Raw genomic sequence first — 27,752 nt, 5'->3', positions numbered from 1 at the left:
GGGGCGAGCGAGGTTTTTCATTGGCTTTGCGCGCACGGCCCTCTCTCTTCTATTGGCTCCCACGCCCGCCACTCGGCGCTATCTCCCGCCCGCCTGAGCCGTCGAGCTAGGTTGAGTGAGGGCTCTTGGGTTAGTTCCTGTTAGGCCCGGGCCGGGGGAGTAGGTTGAAGTCTCCTAAGATGCCGGGTGGCCTGGGTCACTGAGAGCTGTGAAGAGGGCGTGAGGAGGCGGCGAGGGGAGACCCGCGGCAGGCCCGAACAAGAGCGGCGGCCAAGCCCGCCTTCCCTGCACCATGCTCATAGAGGATGTGGATGCCCTCAAGTCCTGGCTGGCTAAGTTACTGGAGCCGATGTGAGTGAGCCAGGCTGGGCCGGGGCTGGCGAACGTGGGCGTTGGGGGCCCGCGGGGGCGTGGGGGGAGGGGAGGCGGCGTGAGGGAGGGCGCAGCTGAGGGGCCGCGGTCGGGAGGTCCCGGCGACGTCTTCTCTGTAGTACTATCACCATTGTGGGGGGGAGGGGAGGGGAGGGAGAGCAGGGGGCATTGAAGCGGTGTGGCTGTGGGCGGGGGGGTGGGGGGGTGCGTACAAGGACAGCGAGGGCTTTTTTAAAGTATACCTATTAGGGTGCTAGAATGGGTAGCAGGAATAGTGAGGGAATTTAAAATATTGCTGTTTGAGAACTGAAAGGGCTAGCAGGGCTATCGAGGGATTTTTAAGTGTGGATGTTGGGATCTTGAAGGGAATAGCAGGATATCGAGGGCTTTACAAACATTACGGGACTAAAATATCTAGAAGCAGAGTATCGAGGGCTTTTTAAAAACATGAGGGCAGAAAGGGTTAGTAGGGACTTTTAAGGGCTTTATAGCGATTATTGATGAGCTCTGAGGGTTCATGAATAGTAAAGTATTTGAAAAATATGGGATAGTTGAAAGAGATATGATGCATAGAAGTATTTTAGGAATTACTGGGGGCTGAAGAGTATGGTAGCAAGGATATTAAGGGAGTTTAATGAAGCGTTAGTAGTACTAGGAGAGCTGATGAATTTAAAATACGTTGAGGGTTTGGAAAAATTGAGATTTTTATGTTTGGGAGTTGTAAGGGTTACCATAGTATCTCATATTTTTATTGGAAAAGGAGTTGAAAGGGATATAATTGTAGTATCCGGGGATTTTTAGATACAGGTATTGGAGGAATAAAAGGAGTAGTAGAAAGAGTTTTGTAAATATCGTTGAAAGGTTGAGAAAGCACCTGAAGATATTGGGGTGTAGGATTATTGTTGAGGGGCTGAAAAGAATGAGAGGGGCTTCATTTTGAAAAATATTTTGAGTAGTATTAGGGACACATGAATAGGCGATTAGAGGTATCAATTATTTGTTTGTTTTATAATTATTTTAACCAGGTAGGATTGTGGAGTATATATTTGGGATCCTGTGGTATAGCCGATCTCTGAAACACATCTAGAGGGAAGGTTGGAGAGGGGTGGTATCTTTAACCCTCTTGAGAAAGAAGGCATGGAAAAGGAAGGAAAGTGATCATTTCCTGTCTTGTCCTCATTTCTGCTTCTTATCTTCCTTTTGGAGGTGAGTAAGGCTGAAAGAAAAGGGGTAGAGGAAAGAGATAGATGGTCAGGCTTTGATTCATTAGATCAGATCAAATCGAATTTTTCAGTAGAAGTGAGGGGTAGTTTGGGATGTGTGAGGTTATGGTAACGTTGGGGCTGTTAGCAACTTCCCTGTTTATTTTCTGGTCTTCCTGCAAAATCTTGTTGACTGACTTCTGTTGTTTTGCTACTTTGGTATCTTGGGGTGGGATGGTAACACCTAGGACGAGAGTCATCTGTAGCCTTGTGAAGGTAAGGTAAAGGAGGCAGCATTAGGGGAATTTTGATGTCTGAAGTGGTTTTTGCATTCTGAGGATGGAGGAGTGTGTGAGTAGAGCATGGGTATGAATAAATGTACACTAAGGGCTTCTGAGTTTTATGTTAGTAATAGCCTAGTTAAAGTGAAAATAACTTGCGGACACACTTGAAAATTTTTTTAGAAGAATATGGCCCTCTTGAATGTGCATCATACTTTTTCTACAAATAAAAAGCTTTGGAGCACAAAGATGGAGATGGATTGTGATGGTGAGAAGTAATGAAATTGATTTAGTGAAATTGACCATACATGGAAGAGACTGAAAAAAAGTCTATTTAAAAAATTCTTTACCTCTTCGTTATTTAACACTAAAAAAAGTCTTATCTCTTGCTTTTGTGCAGTTAGTATTTTTCTGTTGCCTTTTCTTACATGTATGTGACAAGTTTTCGTGTAAGATCTGATTTCGTTTGTTGGCAGAGATCCTTTTAAAAGTATTAAATATGTATTTTATGTCTTGGGTAGAAGGTGGCGAAGTTTTAACACTATAGTTAGTTGCTTTTTAAAAGCTCCCTAAAATGTTTCACTCTGGATAATTTTTTTTCCCCTCTCAATGTTGAAATTTATTTTGGGTAGGAACTTAAACCTCCTGTTATCTATCACTAGGCTTTTTTGACTATACTGACAACTGTTCATGGGTAAAAATTATCTTTCAAAATGAGTTTAGTTTCCCTTTTTTTTTTTTTTGTTTTTTTATTTTAAAATTATTGGAGTGACATTGCCATTTGTTTTGAGTTATATGTTCAACCTAAAGCATATGTCATGCACCTTTTCTTTCTCATCTAGTTTTTGTTACTTGTTTAGGGTTAAAAATATCTAAAATTACTATTAACTTAGGCTTTATCAATATAGTGGCTTTCCTAAAATTACAAAATAAAAATATTTATTTTTAACTCATGTAAGTAATGGTTTTGGATGGAAGCGTTAATAAGAAATAATAAAAAAAAGACATAGTAAATGCAAATGCGGATATCACATATATTTTCATTCTTAGTATGTTGTCATGGGAGATTATTTTTTGTTTGTTTAGACATTCTAAAATGTAATAAATGATATGCTAAAGAGGGTTGTATTTGTAAATTTACTCTTTGCATATTCCAGATTCAAGAAAATTTTCATGGCAGATTGGCATGTTGCTACAACATAGCATTTCAGAGCAGTTGTTAGGCTTTCAGATAATGTATTTGCAGTGGATATGTTGGAATCATACTGTGGCTGTGCACATGATTTTCCACTGCACTTTCTCATTTCGCTTAACTTATAGTTAACTAAATTTATGAAAATTTTTAATTTTTAGGGGTTTTTAAGCATGTTACATCTATCACTGGTGAACCAAAGACATGTAATGGGGTATTTCTAAACCAATTCAGTTTACATGTGATCATTCCATATAGACAAGTTAGAAATAATAATGTGCTATTAAGAGATCATCTGTTACCCACCACTCCTTTCTGTAGTTGTAGGACATATCTGTTACTTTCAGTAGAGGAAAGACAGGAGGGAGACTGGAAGACATGACTCCTTAACTGACTGGGAAAAACCCAGTACCATTTTTTGTTGGCAGTGCAGTAAAGGGGAGAAAAACCATCTTTGTCAAGAAGTTTCCATCTCTTTTCCCACTACAGCATGAACAGACTGAACTCACAGATCTTGTTTGGGGTCTTCATCTTACCTTGCTTTCAAAATATCCTAGATAGTGTAGTCATAGAGATTTCGTAGGGATTGTGAACAATCAGGAGATGTCATGGTTTCTTTCTATCAGAAATAACTGCTCATCTTAAGTTAGTGAACCCCTTCAAAGCGAGGTTCTAAGTAAATCTAGGAGATAAATGAATCACTGAAAAATCTTTTGCAAGTTTAGAAAAAATTCAGGCAAGCATTTTTCCATAACAAACATGTATTTCTACCAAAAAATGTCTTTAATGGAGAATATTTTAAGTTATTTGTATCATATATTAAATCTATGTAAACATATAATTCACCGCCGCTTGTTTGGCTTATTGTAAAAATTAGTTTTCTTACATGTTTTTTAAAGAGTGGTGGGCTTTGTAATACTTCTCGACAGTTGCGTCCATTCATTTGTCTTTAGTAGAGGATTGTTATGTGAATCAGGGCTTTTACTTTCTAGTTCTCTCCCTATCTCCAATTCACTGTGTGACTTTGGAGAAAGTGTCTATCTTTTCTTTTTCAAATACTTAATTATATTAGCCTTTTATCTATCACAAATATTGTTTGAATATTAATGATGCAGACTTTATAGGGTGTACCTCAAACTCATTAAATATAAATGAAATTTCATGGTTTTTGAAATATGAGAATATGCTAAACTCTTTCTGCAAAAATATTTTACTTATTAATGTTAAGCACCACTGCCACTTACAAAATAATAGTCTAGTGCATGACAAACTTAGAGTCACATTGCTGGCCAAATAGGCAGGAATAGGAGTTGCTAGTGAAGCCTTAAGAGTTGATGTGCAGTTTCTGTGAGTTCAGGCCATATCAAGGTCATTTAAAGTGTACTAGGAGATTAAATATGTTGTCATTTTCTGGGTATGATGGAAAAGGCAGCAATAAATTTCACAGAGTAAGATAATTTTATTGGTTCATATTTATTGACCAAATAGGGGGGTATACTTTGGTTGAACTCTAGAGTTTATATGCTGTGCTATAGGTCTGCAATTCTTATCAAGTTAAATTCTCACTAATAATCTCTGCAGTTGCTCAGATGGGAGGAAAAATAATCACCTTGCAGCCATTAGACCTTACCTCCCTGATAAATAAAACTACTAGGGTGAAATGAGTATTTTGGAGGTATCTTCTCATGATTGAGAAATACTGATGATTTTTCTAACATGTACTTAGAGCTTCAAAGAATTTTTGTGCCTCTCAAGTGCTGTGGGACTTGTTTAAGGAGATCATTCAATATTTAATAGAAAAGGACTTATTTTGACCAGAAGACTTCTTGGCAAGTTTTAATATACTAAGTTAAGAACATATTTGTTCTTATGTCGTTTGGTCTGCCTCCTAAATATGTCTGACTTCATTCTTCCTGGCCCAATTGCTGTAGGCTAGAAGCCAGAAGTTGCTTTTATAGCCCTATGTTTCTTACCACTGTTTTTTCTTATCCTCTCACAGTGTTGCTACTTCGTTATTAATCCCTTTTTTAACTATTTGTTATTTTGTACTCTTATTTTCACATCCATCTCTAGGCCAGTGACTACAGGGCAAGGTCTGTCTTGCTCAAAGTAATTCCCTTACCTAGGAAGATTCTTGGCACTTAGTAAACATTCAGTAAATGTTGAAATGAATCAGTGTCCTCATATGTATATTTAGGTTGTCTACGATTAGAAAAGTAAGATTTTTTTGTAATAGTCTAGTTTTCTGGGTATGCTTAGCTGGTGACTGCTGCCCTAGGAGCCATAGTTCAAATGTCAAATGATGTTTGCAGCTGACAGATATATGTATATTTTTTCTCAAAATAAATTTAAGGATATGTATTCCATATTGTATTAACTCATGAAAGCCCTTAATTAAGAGAAAACTTCCATTTGAAAAGAAGTAGAAGTACCAATATTTGCATATCTTTAATATGTGTTAAGAGGCTCTTAGAACATAATAGTTAATCGCTTAAACTCTGATAAAATAAGTGCAGATTTTACTTATTTTGTCTTATCAAAGGAATAATCGGATCTCAGTCAGACTTTTGTTTTATAAAGTAAAAACAAAAGCATTATTGCATTTCAGAAAATATAGAAAGGAGAGAATAATAAAATTATTTGTGTATATTTATTTCCAGTTTCTCTTCTATGTATGAACTTCCATGTAGCTGTAATCTGACTCAACTGGTAAAACTTTTTATCTCCATTGCTTCAGTTGACATTAATTACATCAGAAGCATTTTTCATTTTTGTGTATTGTTTTTATAGCCATTACTTTGGATGCCCAGATTTTCATAAATATTCTACAACAAGAATGATTACCTTGACTTTACCTTTTCTGTTAAAAATAATATTTTTATACAATAAACAAACATTTTTATTATCTCTTAGGTACCAGTAGTATTTTCTGTATTTGGCTTTATTTCCAACTATTATACTTGTCAAAAAATGTGAATATTTTTAATGGTTGTTAATACACATTAGGACCAGGAGGTTTTTTTCCCTTTGGCCCAATAGCATAGCATTTGTTTCATATCTGAAACAACAATCACACAAAGGTAAAACTTAAAATTGATCCCATCTTCAGAAACATGTAGATTTTTCTGAAAGTGGAAAAGGTGTAAGTAGTCCCAGATTTTCCCTAAAACTAGACTAATTTTTTTAGTAGTGTTTCTTGGCTTAGGGCCTAAGGTAAGGAAGGATCTTTATTTTACTCTTAGGCCTTGGGATTTGGTTTACGTCTAAAATCTGTTAAGCTGATGTACCAGCTCAGCAGATGTGTCAAAGACCTGCAATGGAGGTTTCATTAAAGAGAGAAGAGACAAATTTGAGGTTTTTATAGAGAAGACATTTTTAAGGCGATATTTCTGTTAACTCCCCTGATAGAAGTTCATCCTCATTGATTTTTATTTTTTAAATAACTTAAAATAGATAGTTGAGACACTTTCTTAGAACATTATTATTCAAGATGTGAATTTTAAGGGCCTCATATTTGTAACTTCCATTAAACTTGAAGAAATTTCTTTTTTTTTTTTTTTTTTTTTTTTAACCGAAAGGTAACTAACTATTGGTTGAGACTTAGGATACCTTAATTTGTCTTTAGGAAAGTGTATGCACTGTGAAATTGATTTTACTCATGTTGATTGCAGCTGAGTTTTAGTTCCACAGCTGTACTGTCTGCCTGCTCTTGAGTGGATCACTTAATTTGTTTAATATTTATAAATTTAGGTATTTTTAAAATGAATAATCACTGACCATGCTATTAAGACCTCTTAAAGACTATAGTAGACTAGTAATTTAGATGGGTATTGTATTTTTTAATCTCCATTAAAATAGAATCCCCCTTTTGTCTAGAAATGTATATATTTAACATAGGCATGAATCCAAAATTTTAAAATCTGTTTTATTCCAAAATATGCTTGTCCCAATAGTTAAGCAGAGATGAGTTTCCGTAAGTTTTGGTTACAAATAAATAGCTAAAAGGTTTTATTCTTAGTTATTTGGTGGGGGGGGGCGTAAGAGAAGTAAGTGGCCTTGCATTTGTTTTGTAAACTATCAGGGATCTTAGTCACACTCAGATTTTTGTGACACACTTCCGGATGTCTTGTTGGGCTACTGTTAGCATTGCTATAGTAGCTACTACAGTAGTGTAATTGTCAGTTTTTAAAGATTAAATGGTAAGGAGTGATGAAAGAGTAAATACGAACAAACATAAAGGTACAGAAAATTACAACATGAAACTTCCCAGTGTATTTAAGTTTCACCAGTTGGTATAACTTATTTCAGACTGGAAGTTTCCTTCTTGGTGCACTTCATGTATGTATGTATGTATGTATGTATGAATGAATGTATGTTTATTGGGGATAACATTGGTTAATACAATTATAATTTTCAGATGTACATTATAATTTAACATCTGTCTATTCTATCATGTGTTTATCACCTTTCTAAAAAAATTTTATTTATTCGTTTATTTTTTAAAGCCTCCAGCACCTAGTATTCCTAGCTGGTCTTCCTTCCAAGTACTGTACCAGGCCCAACCCTGCTTAGCTTCCAAGATAAGACGAGATTGGGCATTCAGGGTGGCATGGGCATAGACTTGGTGCACTTTATGGGTACATATTAGGAGCTGTTAATTTAAAGGGTCACATTTCTTTGACTGTAAACATGCTTTTGTATTTGGTGCTGTATTCTAATGATCAGTATTAACAATCAGTTGTTCACTCACATTAAACAAATATTTAGAATCTGTGATCGCTCTTGGTATCTTTTTCTATTCTTCTACCTTTTCATAACTATTCATCTTGAGTTTTAACACTATCACATCAAAATATGTTTCATCAGAAGCAGCCTCATTCTTTCTGCATTTGTCTGAATATTAATTGTATGTGTAAGTTATCTGGGTATGTTTACTCCATCTCATTTATCCAGTCATCTGAATGTTTTGCCTGTTTCTAACTAGAAACTCATATCCTTACCCAGCGTTATACCATCAGGTCATGAGTCTCCTTGAAAGTTCTCATAACACCAGAGAAAATATCATTGCTTCTTTATGCCATTCTTATTTATTTTTAAAAATTCTTTTCTTTCTGTTTAGAATATCTTTTTTATATAGGATCTGAACTTTCTAAGTAAAGGTAGAAATGTGATCCCTGCCCATTTGAATGTCGATTGGAATTATACTGGTCAAATATTTTATTGTCCTCAGAAGTGAAGTTAAGTCTACCTACACATCTCTATTTTGAGGTATTTATGGATTAGCCAAGGTGGACATGGCATGTGTAACATTTTTTAAATGTGTAAATGTTGTATATTCATTTTAGAATTTAGAAATCAGATTTACTAAGGTAATCTGTTCATAATGCTCCAAAGTATAATTTTGTATTTTTTAGTTAAGAAAATCCCTGGCTTTCTTTTAAATTGCATGATTTATGAATATGTAACTCATCATCTTTGACACTTATACTCTCTTCTGGTGCACTTTGACCCTTCCCCATGATTCATTTTTATTAGCTCTGAGTTTTGTAAAATGGACAGTCACTGAAATTTGCTCTCTTAGAATTTGTTGCATAAATGTACATAGATAAAAATTTAAAGAACCAGCCTTTCTCACAATAGTGTTAATGTTGGCATTGAAAAGTTCTATTTTATTGATTATGAACTCTAAAAAAAAACAAGACTAGAAGGAAGTAAAGGTACAAGTGCTTGATTTTTCTTTGCTTTGCTAATCTCATAAAGTTGTTGGAAGTGACAATTCATGTTCTTGAGCTGAAACTTTAACAGTCTGTTTGACTGTGGAGGCCCAAGGAAGGATTATAGTAGAACAAGATTAGTTAGATTTGAATAGTGTTTTAACAGAGATATGATTTGCTTGCATATTGATTTTATTAACTGTCATTTGGAATTTTAAAATTTTACCTTTATAGCAATCCTATGAAGTTGTAATATTCTATTTTACTCATGAATGTACATTTAAGTAACAAAGGATATGTTACTGAAGTGCACATTCATGAGTAAAATAGAATATTAAAATATGTATTTGCAACATAAAAACTTTCATGTAACATAGATAAAATGTTAAGTCCGACAGATTGCTGTACGTCAAGTGTTTGCAATTCAATGATCATGTGCTATCCTGGCCTAGGAGATGATTTTGAATGTCAAAGTCAGGTTACTACTACTAACTAAAAAAAAAAAAAAAAAAAGGTGAAGTAAGTAGATAAAGGTTATCTCTGCTGCCCTTCCACCACTTTTCTTACTATTTTTGTTCTGACTCTCAGATATTTTTTTTTTCTTGCTTATAGCTGCTGAAGTGTTTGCCAACAATATTTAAGGTGCCATCTTTCTTGTGTTCTCACTTTTTAAAAACGATCCTTTAATTACTCATCGAGATTAGCAGTGGAGTTGATTGCCTTTTTTTGGATGCTGGTGCTTGGGCTTATAGGGAATGGGGGAAATTGTCCCATCATTTTCCTTCCTTCTTCCTTCTTGGTCAAATGGAACAGGTAGTTCCTAAAGATACTGACAGCGCTTCTACAGAAGATCAAGCTGCAAGCCAAGCATCAATTGCCATGTTTTTCTCTGTTACCACTGAGAAAGCAAATAAATGTAGATTTAGTTCAAAATTCTGGGTATAATTAGAACATCGAAAATAGGACCCAAACTTTTTATAATAAGTAGAAAAGGAAAATCTCGCACTATGTGTATGCTGTTTGTAATAACAGTGGTTTGGGCTAACATTAGTTCAAAATGGCCATTTATGTGGAATCTTCTGGGTGTAGGGCAGATGCAGTCACTTTTTAAAGTTTTTGAACTTTAGCTTTCCAAAATAGGGGTGATGTCAATAATGACATAGCATTTGAAAAATAAAAGGCGTTTTAAAATGTTTGTTTTCTTTCTAACTAGATGTGATGCTGACCCTTCAGCCTTAGCCAACTATGTTGTAGCACTGGTCAAGAAGGACAAACCTGAGAAAGAATTGAAAGCCTTTTGTGCCGATCAACTTGATGTCTTTTTACAAAAAGGTAATTATTATAGTCCTTCCACCAAATATTTAAGTAAATTTAAAACTTCCTGTCAAAATCTTGAAGATAGCTTGAAAGGAAAGAAATTGGTCAGGGTCTTTTAAATAGTTGACTATACTCATGCATGCTTAATTATTTATCATGTCTTTTGGAAAACTGTTTTTTCCCTTCCTTCTCTTTCTTTCCTATGTTGAGGCAATGGTAACTAATGTTTTTTTAGGTGAATAGGTCCTTTGCTGCTTGTGGCAGAGCCTAGTCGATGGTTTTGCGGGGGGGGGGGGGCAGAGGGTGGGGGAGGTAACAATTTAAGGATAATGAAACTGCTTATTCTTAGTGTTTTTAGGGCAATGAAGCTCTTTTTTTTTTTTCTCTTGGTTGGGGCTCCATGATATCTAGGAAGAGATGGGCATGATCCTTTTTTCTTTATTCCTTTAACTTCCCATCTTCTTACCAAAGTCTTTTCCATAGTCTAAGAGCTTCCTGGAGTCCTCCCCTGAGGCTTCTCTGACCTCATCTCTAACCACTCTTCCTCACTGTTCATTCTAGCCACATTGGCTACCTTGCTGTTTTTTCCAACATGGCAAACATGTTCCCAACTCAGGGCTTTAGAACTCTCTTTACACTTCTTTGAAACATGGTTTCTTCCTTTGTACTTTCTGGTCTCTTCTCAATTGTCATTTTACAGTAATTTCCCCTGAGTACCCTATGTATAGTATAGTATACCCCAGCCCCTAGTCAATCTCTCTTCTTCCCAACCTTGCTTGCTTGTTTTATTTATTTATTTGTTTGTTTGTTTGTTTTTCATAGCACTGGTCATTCTGTCACATGTTTATTTGCCTGTTTATGTGTCTGTCTCCCTTCCACCCTTTTTTGCCTTTTTCTTTGTTGAGAGTGGAGATTTGGAACCTCTAGTGCAGGCACATAAAAGATATTCAGTAAATATTGTTGATTAGAAGAATAGGAATGTAAATAATGCACACTTTTGGTTGTTCTTGGTGGTAGGACAATATATCATTTAACTCAGATATCTAACTGAGAAAGAAAAGATAATAAATGTGGATTCTTAATCTAAAACATAGAATTACATATTTTTTTGTGCATTTTAAGGCTTTTCTGTACAAAAAAAAAATCTAATACAGAATTCTCTCTCAGTACAGAAACAAAAACAGTACATGGTGAAGAATTTTAAAGAGCATTTCAAGGAGAAGAAAATAGCCATAAACTTGCTACCAGAGAGAAAATCACTGTTGCCTACTTATATATGTCTTTCCAGATTGACACTGTCCAGTAGAACTTTGTGCAATAATGAATAAGATCTCCATTCCCTTTTCAGTTCAGTAGCTTCTAGCTAATAGAGAGCGTGTTATCAAAGTTGTTTTTATTTCTGTAACACTTCGATGCTTCTTCTCCTCAGAAACCTCGGGTTTTGTGGATAAACTATTCGAAAGTCTCTATACTAAAAACTACCTTCCACCTTTGGAACCAGTTAAGCCTGAGCCAAAACCACCAGTCCAAGAAAAAGAGGAAATTAAAGAAGAGGTAAAGCAAAGTTTTCTTTCGTTTTTGATGCTTCTTAGCTCCTTTTACCAGTATCCTTATTTGGAAGTTGACCTCTTTAGAAGTAATTATCTATTGAATGACGTTTCTGGTTTTTTTGAGCATGCCATAGATTCTTTATCAGGGCTTATTAGTTCCTTGGTCTTGAAGAATTTCAGATAAACTATTTAGAGATCCAAGAAATGTTTTGGTAATATTGATGAATTCAGAAAAATATTTTTCAGTGACTTTTAGAAAAAGAAAACTTAGTTAAGTATGGAGGCTTGACTGAAATTATAGTACTAAAAAACTTTAGGAGAACTCATTAGATAACACATTTTCATTTAAATAGAGAAATCATTTTCTCTTTTTTAACCATGTAGTTTTTTTTTTAAGCAGTTAATGTAATTATAAACATAACTCAAGAAAGAAGGAAAAAATGTTTTTACAGTGTTGAAATATAAAAACATAATTATAGATGGTAATCTAATTGTTTGAACCAAGGACCATTTGTAATTCTTTTTATGTATAGACAACACATATTACGTGATAAGACTATGGATTCTAAAATAAGACTGCAATAGTTAAAATAGTAGCTCTAAAATAAATTACCTAACTGTTTCATTTACATATCAGCAAAATGATCATCATAATAATACTTATCTCACTGAAGTTTAATTGAGGTTTCTACACACGGGCGCATATGCGCACCCACGCTCACCCCTTGTCCAGTGCCTGGCTTATAAATGTTGGCTATTACACAGAACCATTTCTCAACCTTTATTATAATTATTTAATAAACTTTTATTTGGGAATAATTTTAAACAACATAAAAATTATAAGAATAGTATCCAAAACACCATCAAATCAATTCACCTATTGAAGATTTGCCCCTTTTGCTCTCTCTATATGCATACCCAGAATTGCCTTTTTTTGACTCATTTGGGGCTAAGTTACCCTTGACTTCTAAATATTCAGTGTGTGTTTCATAAGAGTAAGGATATTCTCTTAAATAGCTATAGTACTGTTATCAGTTTCAATAAATTGAACGTTGATAAAATACTGCCTGTATTCCAGTTTCGTCAGCCAAACAACAATGCCCCTTTTTTATACCTTGTTTTTTTCCTTTAGTACAGGATTCCTTCTAAGTATCACATATTGCATTTGTCATTTTTGATGCATTTTTAAATGCTAGGCTGAATGAATTGATCCAACATTAAAAAGAAAACAAAATGTGGTATACTTAAGATCATTTGAGACTATTATTTTTTTTTGCTTTTGTTTTTGGCTTGTGCCCTCTAATTGTCTCACAACATCTTTTTAAAATAGGAGAGGCTTGTATATGTTTCTTCAAGTAATGGAAATAGGAACATTTCTTTCATACCTTTTATAATTAGTTAAAATTTTGTGGTAAGTATCCTTTTCTACAGTCATTGAAGGTTACTGGATTAGAATGTCTGAAAGACAGCTGGTTTGAATATAAGAAAAATTGCATTATCTTGTATTGAAAGAACAGTTTTTAGAAATTATTGCATTATTTCATTTTGTATCTTTTAGTAAATCCAAATTTTGAAAATTGTGCAAAATTGATAGCTGCTTTGTACTACTACCCCAAATGACACTGTCTGGCATTTCTCCAGTTTTATAAGATTTTTTTATATAACTTAATTTTTATTATAGACATAAATAATAATTCATATAAAAATGTGTAAATATAATAATTTGTCGTAATTCTGTTAGATAATGTGGAAGTAAAGGGATTTGAGGTAGCACATATCTGTGGCTAATTACTTATTTTTGGGTCTGTGTTCAGTTGATGCAATTGCTGTGAGCAGGGTACAGAGAAGGAAATCCGCCTAAGGGTTACCCATTTTACCTTTCTTTCTTGGTTCCCAGCTACCTCGTACCATCAGTTAGTTGTGTTAGAATTAGACTGTTGGTCACAGGGGCAACCAGGTGTGAGAATTTGGATCTTTGGAACAACTCATCCTGGTGCTGGAAAAACACTTGGTAGATATATACCATGATTTTTGAAGCAAAATGCATTTTACATACAGTTGGAAAATTACTTGCAAATTTGCTGTAGTTATAATTGGCTGTTATTAAACCCTTTACCCTGAGTTCATTAACTACAAAAGAATAATCCATGAAGATAACAGACTCTTGGTATTAAAATTCCTTATTCACACTATACATGTTATCTGAAATATTGGAAGCAGTTTTTCTTTGATCCAATGCATGGGTGACTAGAAATATGAGCACTTCTGGCACAATTTCCCCCCTCCTTTGGTGTGCCTGAAAATATCTTCATTTCATTTTTACTTTTGGAAGAAACCTAATATAGAGAATTTTAAATATACATCGAAAGGAGACAGAATAGTATAGTGAATTCCCATGTATTCATCACCCACTCTCAATAATCCATCAGCCCAAGGCCAATCCTTCCCCATTCATATAAGCTATATAGTACAATTTTATATCTAAAATGGTCCAGTGGAATGGAGGCTCTCTCAGACTTGTGTAGCCATGATAGACCAACATAATAATTAAAACTTCTTAAATATATGTGTAATGATCAGATGTGTCTAATAGATGTGAGGTAGAAAAATTAGGTCTGTTGAACAACAAAAAAGAAAAACTTAAAATTAGCATGCCTGGTCCCAATCTGATTCCATAAAGAAATCTACTTTTCATATTTTTAGAATAGTAGGATCAAAGTAGGTAAGAGGTTTTAGTGGATGAAGTCTATGTATATATTACTAATTCAGGAAATATGAGGCATTATAATTCCATATAACACATTTCAGAATAAAAGTTTAAAATGTGGAAAAACATATCCTCATCACAGGAAGTTCTAGAAATTTTATTTAAAATAGAAAAGAATACAGATTATTTAACTTATAAAATGTTTTTATTATGAAAATGTTTGAAAGAAGCCAGATTAATAATGAGCTTCCATATACCATCATTCAGCTTTAATAATCTTATTTTTATGGGCAGTTGTACAATTCACTTATTTAAAAGTATACAAATGTTAAGGGTTTTTATTGTATTCAGAATTGTGTAATCATCACCCTCCAAGGCTTCTCCCCTCTCTCCCCACTCCCCCACTCCAGCCCTAGCACCCACTCATCTACTTTCTGTCGCCATGGATTTGCCTATTCTGAACATTTCATCTAAAAGGAATTATACAATATGTAGTCTTTTGTGACTGGCTTCTTTCACTTACTGTAATGCTTTCAAGGTTCATTCAGGTTGTAGCTTGTGTCAGTACTTCATTTTTATGTCTGAATAATATTCCATTGTTATGAATAGATCACATTTTCTTTAGTCATCAGTTGATGGATATTTGGGTTAATAGGCTAGTGGTTATTTTTTGGCTATTAGGAATAATGCTGCTTTGAACATTCATGCACAAGTTTTTATGTGTTCTTATTTCTCTTGAATCTTTTGACTTTTTAAGAATAGTTTTTCTCATTAAGGATTAATACATGTCCATCAAAAAATACTTGGAAAATGCAGAAAAGCAAAAAGAAGAAAAAAGACATCAACTTAAAGATAGATGTCTTTTAAGTCTCTCTTAATCTTTAACCCTTCACCTTCATACCTACTTGTATATATCTCATTCTTTTCCTCACCCACCTTTTTTCCCTTAAGTTTTTATCTTGTCGAAGAAACTCAATCATTTGTCTTATAGCTTTTTTTACTGTCTGGATTTTGCTCATTGCATCCCAGTGGAGTAATATATCCTCTGTATTTCCTGTAAATTGGTAGCGAGAATGATTTTTATACCTAATCTAATGATTGTTTTTGCCAGCACCACATGGTTGCCATATTGTGGCTGCCATTTTATGTTGCCTGGGTTTTATTGTCATTCCTGTTCCTTTCACTCACTTCCTGATTTGGGTAAGTGAGCTTCTCCATGAGATGGGCATTTGTTTAACTCTTGCAAATGACTTTATTTCACCTTTCTTTAGTAAAGACTGTATATTTGTTTTGTTGATTGACTTTTGTTTAAAAACAGTAATGAAATCAAAACAGTTCTCTGTTTTTGGTCCATCTTGATCTTAACCGTTAGGCTTTAGAAAAAGCCTTAACATTTCCGTTAATTCCAATACCATTTTTCCATTATTCACATGAAATACTTATGCACAGCTTTAGTTTTATAGCATTCATTAACTTAAACTTTTGTTCCTAAAGCCTTTTTTATGAAATAAATCTTAAATCTTCCTCAATTGAATTATACGTATGAGTGTATTTAATGATTAGGAAAAGAAATTATTTTACTATGTGATTCTTAGAGATAAACTGTTTCTGCTCTTTGAATTTAAAGAATTAATTGCCGTTTTCTGCCTACACTGCTATTTGCTACCTTAAATTAACATGCTGTTATAGGAGTTTCAGCACATTTTATTATTACCTGTTGCCAAACTTTTTTGAATGTGATTCGATTTTAGTATTTCAATTTATTTATTGTGCCCATTTTGTGCCAGAAAGATTATCAGGTGGATGTGTTTTGTAATTCATAGGGTGACTGTTCTTGTTTCATATAGGTATTTCAGGAGCCAGCAGAGGAAGAACGAGATGGCAGAAAAAAGAAATATCCTAGTCCCCAGAAGACTCGTTCAGAATCTAGTGAACGAAGGTTCGTGTTTATCTTTAATTAGGAAGACATTGATAATTCACTTTTAGTTACCTTACAAGGGCATTAAAAGGATTTTCAAAATATGCACTGACTTCTCTCTCTCTGAACTGATTAAAGAAAGAGAATGTTACCTTTCTTCCTTTCATTCTTTCTGTTTTTGTCTTTGTCATACTTTCTCTTTTTATAAACAGTCATCATTATGTGTTTTCCCCAAGAGCTCAGGGGTGGGAGCAGTCTCCTTAGAGAATAATAGTGAAATGTTCCATTTGGTTAGGGATGCTTAGTATTAAAATCATCCATAGCATTTTATATTATAAGTAGTGAAATTTATATGTTGAACCATCAGCCTAACCATCAGAAAATTAGTCTTTGTTTAGGAAACTTTATTTTGAGCCTTTTTTCTTTTCTAGTTTTAAAATATCTTTTTTTTCCCCCTACCTCTCCCCGTACTTTGGATTCATCTCTTTTTTTTCCATTTCTCCCCACCCGGTGTACTTGAGGGAATATTGTTTCTTTTTATATAGTGGATTAGAGAAATTAGTGGTGGCCTTTCGGCTTTCTAAAAAAGCATAGATATTATGAGTTTTGATGAATTAGGGAGAGTATTTTGAACCGCCTTTTAGTTTGCAGACTTGCAGACTTGGTTTCTGTAGTGTACATATGGCTTTTATATCTGTGTATTATAGGACACGTGAGAAGAAAAGAGAAGATGGCAAGTGGAGGGACTATGACCGGTACTATGAGCGGAATGAATTGTACCGTGAGAAGTACGACTGGAGAAGAGGCAGGAGTAAGAGCCGGAGTAAGAGCCGAGGACTGAGTCGAAGTCGAAGCCGAAGCCGGGGGCGCAGCAAAGACCGTGATCCAAATAGGAATGTCGGTGAGTAGATGAGGCTTCCCCCTAAAAACTCCGTAGTTGCTTATCTCTCTACATCACAAGAGTACCAGAACTTCCCTTAAAGGCAAGTGTACCTTTAATGTGTCTGAGCAACGTAAAATCTGGAACTCTTGCCAAAACTTAATATTGATTTTGTTACAAATATAGGGCTCTATTCTTGTGATAAAGTCAAAGGAGTTTGAATGAAAAGAAGCTATGCATAAGTGTATTATAGTATGTACACGACTAGACTTAAGTCATTTGTGTATTTGAAACAAATATCCTTTAATCAACAAAGCTATCACTGGTGGAAGAGGATTACCTGCCCTTCTCCACCAACCCTCCCAGAAAGAATTGATTTGCTTTAAGGTTTCCTAGAGTTACAAAATTAAAAACAAAAAAATTTAAATGTATGTGTATTACTGGGGTCCCAACCACTGATCTCCTGAGATATCAGTTTAGAAGTCATTTTGTGGATGGCATTTTTATTAAATGTCAGTGAAGTTTGTCTTTCTTCATTATGTATTAATATTAATGTTATAAAAGATTTTACCAAGTTAGTGGTCAAGATATATCCTATTGTTGATGTTCCTGCTTTTAGGATATATTAATAATGAGAACACTGTGAAATATGGATAGCTCAGTAAGTTTGCTTCAATATTCTCATCTTTCCTATTTTGTAAGTGAGAAAATAAACAGTTTGAGAATAAATGTCTGATCTTATTTGCTTCTTGTTTTTATTTTGTCTATAAAGCAGAGCACAGGGAAAGATCCAAGTTTAAGAGTGAAAGGAACGACTTGGAGAGTTCATATGTGCCTGTGTCTGCACCACCTCCAAGCTCTGCTGAGCAGTATTCCTCTGGGGCCCAGTCTATTCCCAGCACAGTTACTGTGATCGCACCTGCACACCACTCAGAAAGCACAACGGAGAGTTGGTCTAATTACTATAACAATCATAGCTCTTCCAATTCTTTTGGTCGAAACCCACCACCAAAGAGGCGTTGCAGAGATTATGATGGTAAAAATTCTCTTTTGTGTTGTGCCTGAAAGTACTTAGTAAAGCAGATGTTGCTAATATTGCATACCTATTCATTGTAGTTCAAATTTTATTAAAAGGGATGCATGAAGGGGTGAATGTCTTTTGGCATATGCTTTATTTACTTGTTTGATTTAGTAGTTTGGCTCTTGTTAAGAGAATGTTCAAATTTTACCCTTCGTTTTTTGTTCTTGTTACTTCAAACACTGTAAATATACCACAAAAAATATCACAAATTTGGCACACACTAGGAATTATAATTTCTTTGTGTGGTATTTGGTGCTGAGAGTTTGTTATTTGCTGACTTTACATTTGAATGAATGAACCAGTGTTTATATATGTGTATGTATTTTATCTTTTATTATGGAACTATTTATAAAGGTTGACAAGATAGTATAATTAACCCTAATGTCCCCATGACTTCACACCAACAGTGATTAATGCATAGGCAATTTCATTTTCATGTATACTCCCAACACCTCTCTGGCCTATGTTATTTGAAACAAATAACAGACATAACTTTTTTTATGTAAATATAGAATATATATATTAACACTTTATTTTTAAGTAGAGAATAGAATCTAATCATAATTCAAGCATTGCCTCACTTTCACCCTGGTCTCTTTAGCAAAGGAGATCTCTTTCCAAAGGCCAATTTAATTTTATCAATTTCTTGTGTATCTTTCCAAACATAGTCTCTGCATATATACATAAACAGAAACATATTTTCTCTCCTGTTTCTTTTTTGCATAAATGTTAGTATACACATTCTCCTGCATGTTTTTTTTTTCACTTAGCAATATTTCCTGACAATCATATTTATACATACAGAGCTTCCTTGATATTTTTTAGGCTTCTTAGTATTGTGTATGTGCAAAAATGTGTTTAACCTGTTCTTGTTGAGGTACTTTTGCGATGCTTCTAATATTCTGCTGTTATAAATAGTGCTGCAGTGAATAACCTGGTACATGATGCACATTTGAATATTTTAAGCTAAAGTTTCAACTTGTAGATAAAGGAAGAATGGTTGTGTGAGAATAATACCATGAAAGTAGGTAATGGAAATTAGGTCATCTAGTTCAAGTCCCATATTTTCCCCAACCACCAGCCTTTGACAAATTGATATTTATTTAAAATATCTGGAATTTTATTATGAAAACTTGATAGCAGATAGGTTAGTAGCTAGTAGCCTATTCTTGACTCTGTTATTTGCTAACTCAACAAGTCATAGTCTCATAGTATAGAAAGTAGAGTAATCCTGCCCTGACCTCAGGGATATGTGATGATTAACAGAATAACACTAAGAAGAGTTCAGACTCCTTGGAGAAAAAACCTCTTTGTAAATCAGATTGGTCATGTTTTCAGTGACTCGTTTTGTTTATTTTCTGAACTCTAGATCATAATACGATTCTTCTGTTTTTTTTTTGTTTTGTTTTGTTTTGTTTGTTTTTTACCAGAAAGAGGATTTTGTGTACTTGGTGACCTTTGTCAGTTCGATCATGGAAATGATCCCCTGGTTGTTGATGAAGTTGCTCTGCCAAGCATGATTCCTTTCCCTCCACCTCCTCCTGGGCTTCCTCCTCCACCGCCTCCTGGAATGTTAATGCCTCCGATGCCAGGCCCTGGCCCAGGCCCAGGCCCTGGCCCAGGTCCAGGTCCAGGTCCAGGTCCAGGTCCTGGCCACAATATGAGGCTTCCTGTTCCCCAAGGGCATGGCCAACCTCCACCTTCTGTTGTGCTTCCCATACCAAGTAAGTATATAGTCACCAAATAGTTACTTCTCTAGCAGAGAATTATATTTAGAAGAACCCATCTCTTTTAGTTAACTCGATACTTGAGTTAAAATTTTTGAAAAGTAAATTAATAATAGAATTTGGAATATGTTCCTTTAATTAAGGTACTGTTTCCTTTTTTTATTCATTGTTATATTCTATTATTTGTAATCCCTCTAAATGTAAATTTTATCAGTGGTGGGCCAACCTATATTGACTTGGAGTTGAAATCTTGCTAGTTGAGAGCATCTTAAGGAAGCCAGTGTTCTGAATATGTCAGAAAAAAGAACAACAGCAGCAACAAAAAGAACATGTCAGTGGTTCAGTGAAATTTCCCAGTCTTTAAAGAAAACTTCAAGAATATTGAAATATTGTTTAAAACATTCTATTATGGAAATATTCAAATATACACAGAGGTAGAATAATAATATATGTACCGCACATACCATTGTCTAATTTTAATGGATTATCAATATTCAGCTGCTTTTGTCTCATTTATTCCCCGCCCCGCATGTTTTTGGCTTATTTATTTTTGCTGGAGTAAATTCAAGTGTCATCAGTATACATTTCAGTATGAATCTCTTCACTGATAAGGACTTTTTTGTTTTTGTCTTTTTCAAAATAGTAATTAATAAGCTATTATCACATCCACCTAAATTAAAAGAGATGTTCAAAATGATCATTTAAAAAACCTTAATAGCCGCTAGTTTATCAGAAACAGAAGTAAGACTAAATTTTTTTAAGTTTTTTATTTTTCAGTTATAGTTGACATGTAATACTATATTAGTTTCAGGTATACAACATAGTGATTAGACATTCATGTAACATATGAAGTAATCACTCTAATAAGTCCCGTACCCTTAACTATACATAGTTAAGACTAAAATTTTTAAATGTAATTGAAAAAATTATGGGATGGACAGTTTACATATGTGCAAAAATATAAGAAAATACCTACTCAATGACATTAAACATTGCTAGGAGATTGCAAATTGTTATTTTAAAAAACGATTGTCATTTAATTTTGGTAGAAAAGTACTTCTTTCAATTTTCTCTTTTTTAATTTTTAGTTTTGAAATTATAGTAGACTCAGGAAGTTGCAAAAATAGTTTAGCATGATTCCGTTTACCATTCACTTATTTTTCCTGGAGCAACATTTTTTGGAGAACACATTTCAGTAAAATTGATAAAGTTTTGGAAATATTTAATGCATAGATTTGGTCATTAGAAGTATGGTTCTTTTAACTTAGCATTTGTGAATGTTTAATTTTGTCACATAAATGGAATAATCGTAAAGCTCAAGTTGAGATTTTACTCCTAGGTGAAAAAGCATCTTCATGTATAGTAATTCTCACAATAAATGTTATCCCATTTTAAAAGTTATATCCAAGAATGTAATTTCCCCCCACCATTTTATTATGAATTTTAAGCAACGGAAAAGTTGAAAGAACTATACACTCAATACCAGTAACTCACCATCTAGGTTCTACAATTAACATTTTACTCTGTTTGTATTATCATATGTCTTTCATCTCTACATTCTTATTTTTGATGTATTTCACTATATGTTGCGGTTGATTAGTACATGTAAACATGTTTATCACTGACTTGAGAGTTCAACAGAACTTTACCATCACCCTAGAAAGTTTGTTCAAGTCCCTTCCCAGATGTTTTACATTTGCAGGTAACCAGTTCTGCTTTCTTTTCACCCTAGATTAGTTTTATCTTTTCTAGAACTAAAATGTCACTTAATTAATTATGTAACTCACAGTTCTTAAGCTTCTATATATCAAATTCCTTAATTCTGTTCTAAGCCAAAGTCAGTATTTTAAGTACGAATATCCAAATTAGTATTTGTATAGTGAGTATTTTTATTAGTTAGGAAATATTAATGCCCCATCTTTCACTTTTTGTTATCTGTAGGACCACCCATAACACAGTCAAGCTTAATAAACAACCGTGACCAGCCTGGGACAAGTGCAGTGCCCAACCTTGCACCAGTGGGAGCAAGACTACCTCCTCCTCTCCCCCAGAACCTCCTGTATACAGTATCAGAACGTAAGTGAATGTTCTTTGACTTAGAATTGCTAGGGTGTAGAAAAGCCAGGTATCATACTTTTAAAAATATAATTCATTTCTGTTTTTATGGACTGTGCTGTATAAAAATTATATTTATGTTTACAAGGCAATTTACTGTGTGGTTATGCTATGCAGCCATATTTTAATTTCGTGTGATAATGGGAGAGAAAGGCAAGGCCTTCTGTGTTGGAGAATCTGCTCTGCTATAGAGCAGCAACATTTAGTCTCTTCTACAGGAAACTTATTTTGAAGCTTCTATTAAAAAATTGTTTCCCTGACTGAATTCCCAAAACATAAGGCTTATCTCCTAAGTATACAAAGGTTGGATAAAATGCGCCTACTAATTATTTAACTTGTATGTTGAAGATAGAGAGCATCATTTAAAAAGTAATATTTAGCAGTTAGGCTGTTTGTGACATTAAGGCTTAACTGTAATATGTTTTTCTTGAATCTTAATTCTTTTTTTATTTCTCAAGTGTTTTTTTGTTTTTTAGTTGACTAAGGACTTTTAAAAAATTTCTTTCTCCAAAAACATGAAAATAAGGTAGTGTTTGTTAAAAATGTGAAGACCATGAGATTTTCTTTATACAGCCAGGCAACTTTATGGATAATAAATTCATTTTTTATGTAACTTTTTATCATAAACATTTTTTCATCTCTGTCATGTTCTAGAGAGGCAATTCAGCAAAGTGATTAAGGTTCAAATTCTGGTTTCATCACTTACTGTCATGACTTTGGGCAAATTATTTAACCTCTCACATTCCTGTTCTGTGACATGGAAATAATAATATTACCTCATTATAGTTATTTTAGGAATAAATGAATTACTACATATAAATCTTCTAGAACAGTACCTGGCATCTAGTAAGCTATATATAAGGATTAGTTATTTTAATACTATAGTTATTATTACCTCTTTAAACTTCATCCTCTCTGAAATCAAATCTATTATCTTCAAGTTTCTACCTCCACCATCTCTTTCTTTATTTGTCAGTGGAAATAACACCTATCTAATCACCTGGAATTGAAACCTTGACATAACATGTCTTGTTGCTTTGCCTTTTTTATATATAGTTGGTCAAAAATTTTTTTCTTTGAGGTGTCCCTCTGTTCCCATTGTGGATTCTGCCCTTATCCACTCTTGAATCACCTCACATTTGGATTATTGCTACTATCTTGTTGACTTCATTATGTTTCACCCCCATAAGTCACACCTGATGATGGTGCTAAACTAATTTTCTTGAGAACACCAACAATGAGAATTCCTTATGAGAACTCTTTAGTAGCCACTTATTTCCTTCTAAACGGTAGATGAAGCTTCCTATATGACTTTTAACTCATTCCGTAATTTACTCCTCCCTTCTTGGTAATGGGTCGTCACTATTCCCCGGCATGCACCTTCTTTGGTTATGCCAATTTTACCCTGTCTGTGCCACTGTCATGACTGAACTTTCTTTTCCTGTCTTAATTCCTTGTAATATGCTCTTCTATTCTGTTAAGGCCCAAATTTTTTAAGTATGCAGGGAACATAATAACTTTGTTCTAAACTCTTGCAGTACCAAAAAGCATTTGTTACATAATGATGTAATTGTTTATAGGCCTACTGTTCGATTTCTTTTTATGTATGTAAATCTTCTGTTCATCTGAGCTTCTTGAGAACAGAAACCATATCTGATATTTAAGTAATTGTTTTTCTTGTGTCACACTTAGTATTTCAGTCTTTGAATTACTATAGTGTCTTAATTTTTAAAAAACCTGACAATTACTATTTATTTTAATATTATAAAATATAACATTGTGACTATAAAATTTCCATTTTGATTTTAATTTTTAAAAAGCTGATAGTTACCATTTCATTAACTCTGCTTTTAATGTTCATTAATTCAACAAATATTTATTGAGCACATTTATTGAGACATTGTGCTAGACCCTAGGGAGCCAAAATGAATAAGATACCTGACCTCATGTTACTGAAAACCATTTTTTTATTATTTTTGAAAGCAAGACTATCTTGTGGTATATCAGTGAAGGCTTTTAGAACAGAAATGCCAATTGTTTTTCAGAGGCTGGTAACAATTGTAAGAAAATTTTGGGGACCAACATAGTTAGCAGCCTCTTATTTTGCCACATTAAAGACTGTATATAAAAAACTATTATTTCAGTTTTAAAAATGTTTTTACACCAAAAAAGATAGTGCCAGAATAAAGGACCATCCTTTCACATTTGATTTTATGAAATATTAAGCATATTTTTTCCCATTTTGTCTCAGACCAGTAAAAGGTAATACTTTCTCATTGGTATTTGTGGATAATTGCTTTAGAACAGGGGCCTCCAACCCCCAGGCCTGTCTGTCGCGTGTTAGGAGCTGGGCCACACAGCAGGAGGTAAGTGGCCGGGGAGCGAGCAAAGCTCTATCTGTATTTGCCGCTGCTCCCCAGAACTAGCATCACTGCTTCAGCTCCACCTCAGATCATCAAGCATTAGATTCTCATAGGAGCACTGTCCAGATTCTCGTAGGAGCACTGATCGCTAGTGCCAAAAAGGTTGGGGACCACTGCTTTGGAGGCTAATCTTATGTGCTGTGTCAATGTTTATAAAGAGAGTTGGTTGGCAACTAAAATTTTGAAAGTTAACGGAGTATTCATATTGGACAGTTTAAAACTCTACTATGTAACCTACTTTTTTCCTCTCTTGAAAGTTAAAATTTGATTCTAAAAATTATAGATATTCGAAAACCTAATAGTTCCTGATAACAATCTAAACATTAAAAAAAGGTATTTTTGGTATAGTACATATATAGTTTGTCAGTCATACATTTTTTATTATCTTTCTATTTGGTTGATTTAAAATTATGTTTTTTCATTGCCTTTGGGATAGATAACTTGAATATTTCAAATTGTTCAGGTTTACTTTTAATACTATAATCAGTAATTTTAAAAAAACTTAGAACGTGGTTCACTTCAAATGAAGTAAAAAGCTTTATGTATATTTGCATTGTAATAGAGAACTTGAGCTATCAAAGTTTAACAAGTTGGTGGCAGTTTAAATATGGATATTTTATCATTAAAATTATTGAAATTCACAGCACAGAGAAGAATGTTTATAAAGTGAAAAACAGCATATCAAATGGTATTTAGAAAATTATGTCAATAGAGATCCAAAACGAATATAGAAAAATGAAATCTGGATTTTTGGTAGTAAGAATAGGACTGTACTCGATGCTAGCCAAGCACTGGGAATACACAAATGAATAAGAAGTGATTTTTCTTCTAAGAAGTGAAAGATCTAATAGTGGAAAGAAATATGTAAAAACAACCCCAAACCACAAAACCCAAAACCAGTTACAGTGTATTTTGCTCTTAGAACTAAATCAACAGAGTGCCTCAGAAACTCAAGTGACAAACTTATTCTGCCAAAAAGAAAACCTTCATCTAGTTAGTAGTAATCAGTTGTTTTGGAAAAGGACAATTGAATGTTAAAAGAAGCAAAAGAATTAACTCTGCTGTAAAATTGGGTAGGATATATGCTGTTTAAAAGTTAATGTCAAATGGGTATAGTTTAGAAAAAACTCTGAAATTTTGTTTTTGTTAAAATGTCGTAGACACTCTGAAAAGGACTTAAACAATGAGATGTAACTGGAATTGTCTGGAAAGATGGCAGTATATCATATACTTATTAAAATCAACTGTTTCCCCTGAAGTATTTATAAACATTTTACTCAAATTTGAGATCACCAACTCAGTGTATATTTTTTTGGTTTACACAGGGCCATTTTTTTTTTTTTTTTTTTTTTTTTTAAGACGAGGCAGCCCTTGGTTGACCTCACAGATTGCAAGGACCTTGTCATCTTACATTCTCTTATTATTTTTATTTTTATTTTTTATGCCTACAACATGGTCTTGCATCCGAGTACTGACCAGGCCCGATCCTGCTTAACTTCCGAGATCAGACGGGATCGGGCTTGTTCAGGGTGGCATGGCCGTAGATGACCATTTTTAAATATACTGTTTCTGTCTTAAATTTGGTCTGTTTCTTTTGTTTCTTTGAAGAAGAAATAGTAGAGATATTTTATAACTGCTAAGCTTATTGTACTAGTTCTATGGAAAAATAACAAAAGAATATATATATCATCTTGGATTCTAGAGACTGATTTTTAAGTTGAAGGCAGTTGTCAGTCTTCAAATATGTATAAATTGATTTATCTGTTATTAACCATGTAAAATTATTCAAAGAGTATATTCCTGAACCTGAGATTCCTCATTTAATTCTGTGGAATGCATAACATCCAAAGAAATAATTGTCATTGGGATAAATAAGCTTTTAATAAATGAGCTTTCAGCCCTTCTTTAAGTGACTCTTTATTGAGTTCCTACTATACACCAGATATGATGTAGGCCTTGGAACTACAGAGGGTGTACCAGGGACCCCGGGTTCTAATAGAGAAGACGCATGATAAAAATGGCCAATAATTGGAAGATATAGCTTTATATTTTTTCTAATTTAGCTTTTAGTTTAAAACAAGTTTTTTTTTCTTGTGAATACTCTTAAAAGACAAAAATCAGGAAAATTACTAAGAGTAGCTAAAGCTTAATTTGAATAAAGGCTTTCTTCAGCTGTCTAGAGTTAACAATAAGAATATGAAAATGTTGCTATCAGGCATGTAAGATATATGAACAACTTAAGATAGGAATGTTAACTTGGCATTTTTAAAGTTTAGAATTTTCCATTCACACTCTGCATTGATCAGAACTAAATTGAATGAATATAATTATGAATGGCTCATTTTTACCATTATTGTACCTATTTTATTTTTAAAAACAATTATGGAAAATTTCAAATAAACACAAAAGAGGAGCAAATACTATAGTAATTGTTATGTATTCATTTACTGGCTTCAGTGTTTATTAGCGTATGGTTAATCTTGCTTCATCTATAACTTACTCCTGACTTGATTTTTTAGAACAAGCCCCAAGCATTAACATTTCATCCGTAAAAACTTAATTACGTATCTCTAAAAGATAAGGATTAAACACACACAATAAATATTTTATCGCACTCCCCAAAAAGTTTATAACAGTTTACTGTTGTCAAATATCCAGTCAGTGTTCACATTTTCCAGTTGTATTATAAATGCCCTTTTACAGCCGATGCATTGGAAACTGGATCCAAACAAGGTGTTACACATTATATTTCATCAATATATTTCTTATCTTTAAATCCATAACAATTTCCCCTCTTTTTTTCTCCCCTTAATATTTGTTTAAAAAAAATCATTTGTTCTGAAGAATTTTTTTGCATTCTGGACTTGACACATTGCATCTCCTGGTGTCTTTTAACACATTTCCTCTATACCCTGTATTTCCTGTAAATTGAAGGTTAGATCTAGACACTTAATTAGATTCACATTTGGCTTTTTCTTTCTTCTTTTTCTTTTTTTATTTTTTGCATTGTTATTTTATTGATGGGATTATATATATCCTGCTTTGAGTTAATTTATTTTTCAATTTACTTTGAAGTAGTTATTAATTAAATACACTTGGTACGTTGAGTGCTGTATCAAATTTAAATGTCTCATGGACTGAGATTGTACTTCCCGTTTTTCTCTTTAGTGCACTACATTCTGCAAGGGATTCTCTATTATATCATTCTCACATCTCTTTTCAGGTCATCAATGATACATTAAATTGTTTTAACGATTGATCCTTTTCTAAGCA

At 33.7% G+C, this 27,752-nt stretch overlaps 1 protein-coding gene across 2 annotated transcripts in view; it reads left to right on the top strand.

The window, feature by feature from the left end:
• The first annotated feature begins 113 nt into the window (after positions 1-113).
• RBM27 (RNA binding motif protein 27) overlaps positions 114-27,752 on the top strand; it is a 51,464-nt gene continuing 23,825 nt past the window's right edge. Inside the window, exons 1-8 of one of the 2 annotated variants that reach the window (XM_016126584.2) lie at positions 114-351; positions 9,975-10,093; positions 11,508-11,632; positions 16,183-16,274; positions 16,961-17,154; positions 17,909-18,169; positions 19,645-19,938; positions 21,883-22,017. In XM_016126584.2, coding sequence (XP_015982070.1) covers positions 293-351; positions 9,975-10,093; positions 11,508-11,632; positions 16,183-16,274; positions 16,961-17,154; positions 17,909-18,169; positions 19,645-19,938; positions 21,883-22,017 — 1,279 coding nt within the window. In that variant the 5' untranslated portion in view covers positions 114-292. Of the gene's footprint in view, positions 352-9,974; positions 10,094-11,507; positions 11,633-16,182; positions 16,275-16,960; positions 17,155-17,905; positions 18,170-19,644; positions 19,939-21,882; positions 22,018-27,752 lie in introns of both variants that reach the window. The other variant, XM_016126583.2, reaches the window with a different exon arrangement.

Source organism: Rousettus aegyptiacus, unplaced genomic scaffold (assembly GCF_014176215.1).
Source record: "Rousettus aegyptiacus isolate mRouAeg1 unplaced genomic scaffold, mRouAeg1.p scaffold_m13_p_7, whole genome shotgun sequence".
Lineage (NCBI taxonomy): Eukaryota > Metazoa > Chordata > Mammalia > Chiroptera > Pteropodidae > Rousettus > Rousettus aegyptiacus.
Note: the sequence above shows the minus strand (reverse complement) of the source record. Positions and strands in the feature narration are given on the sequence as shown.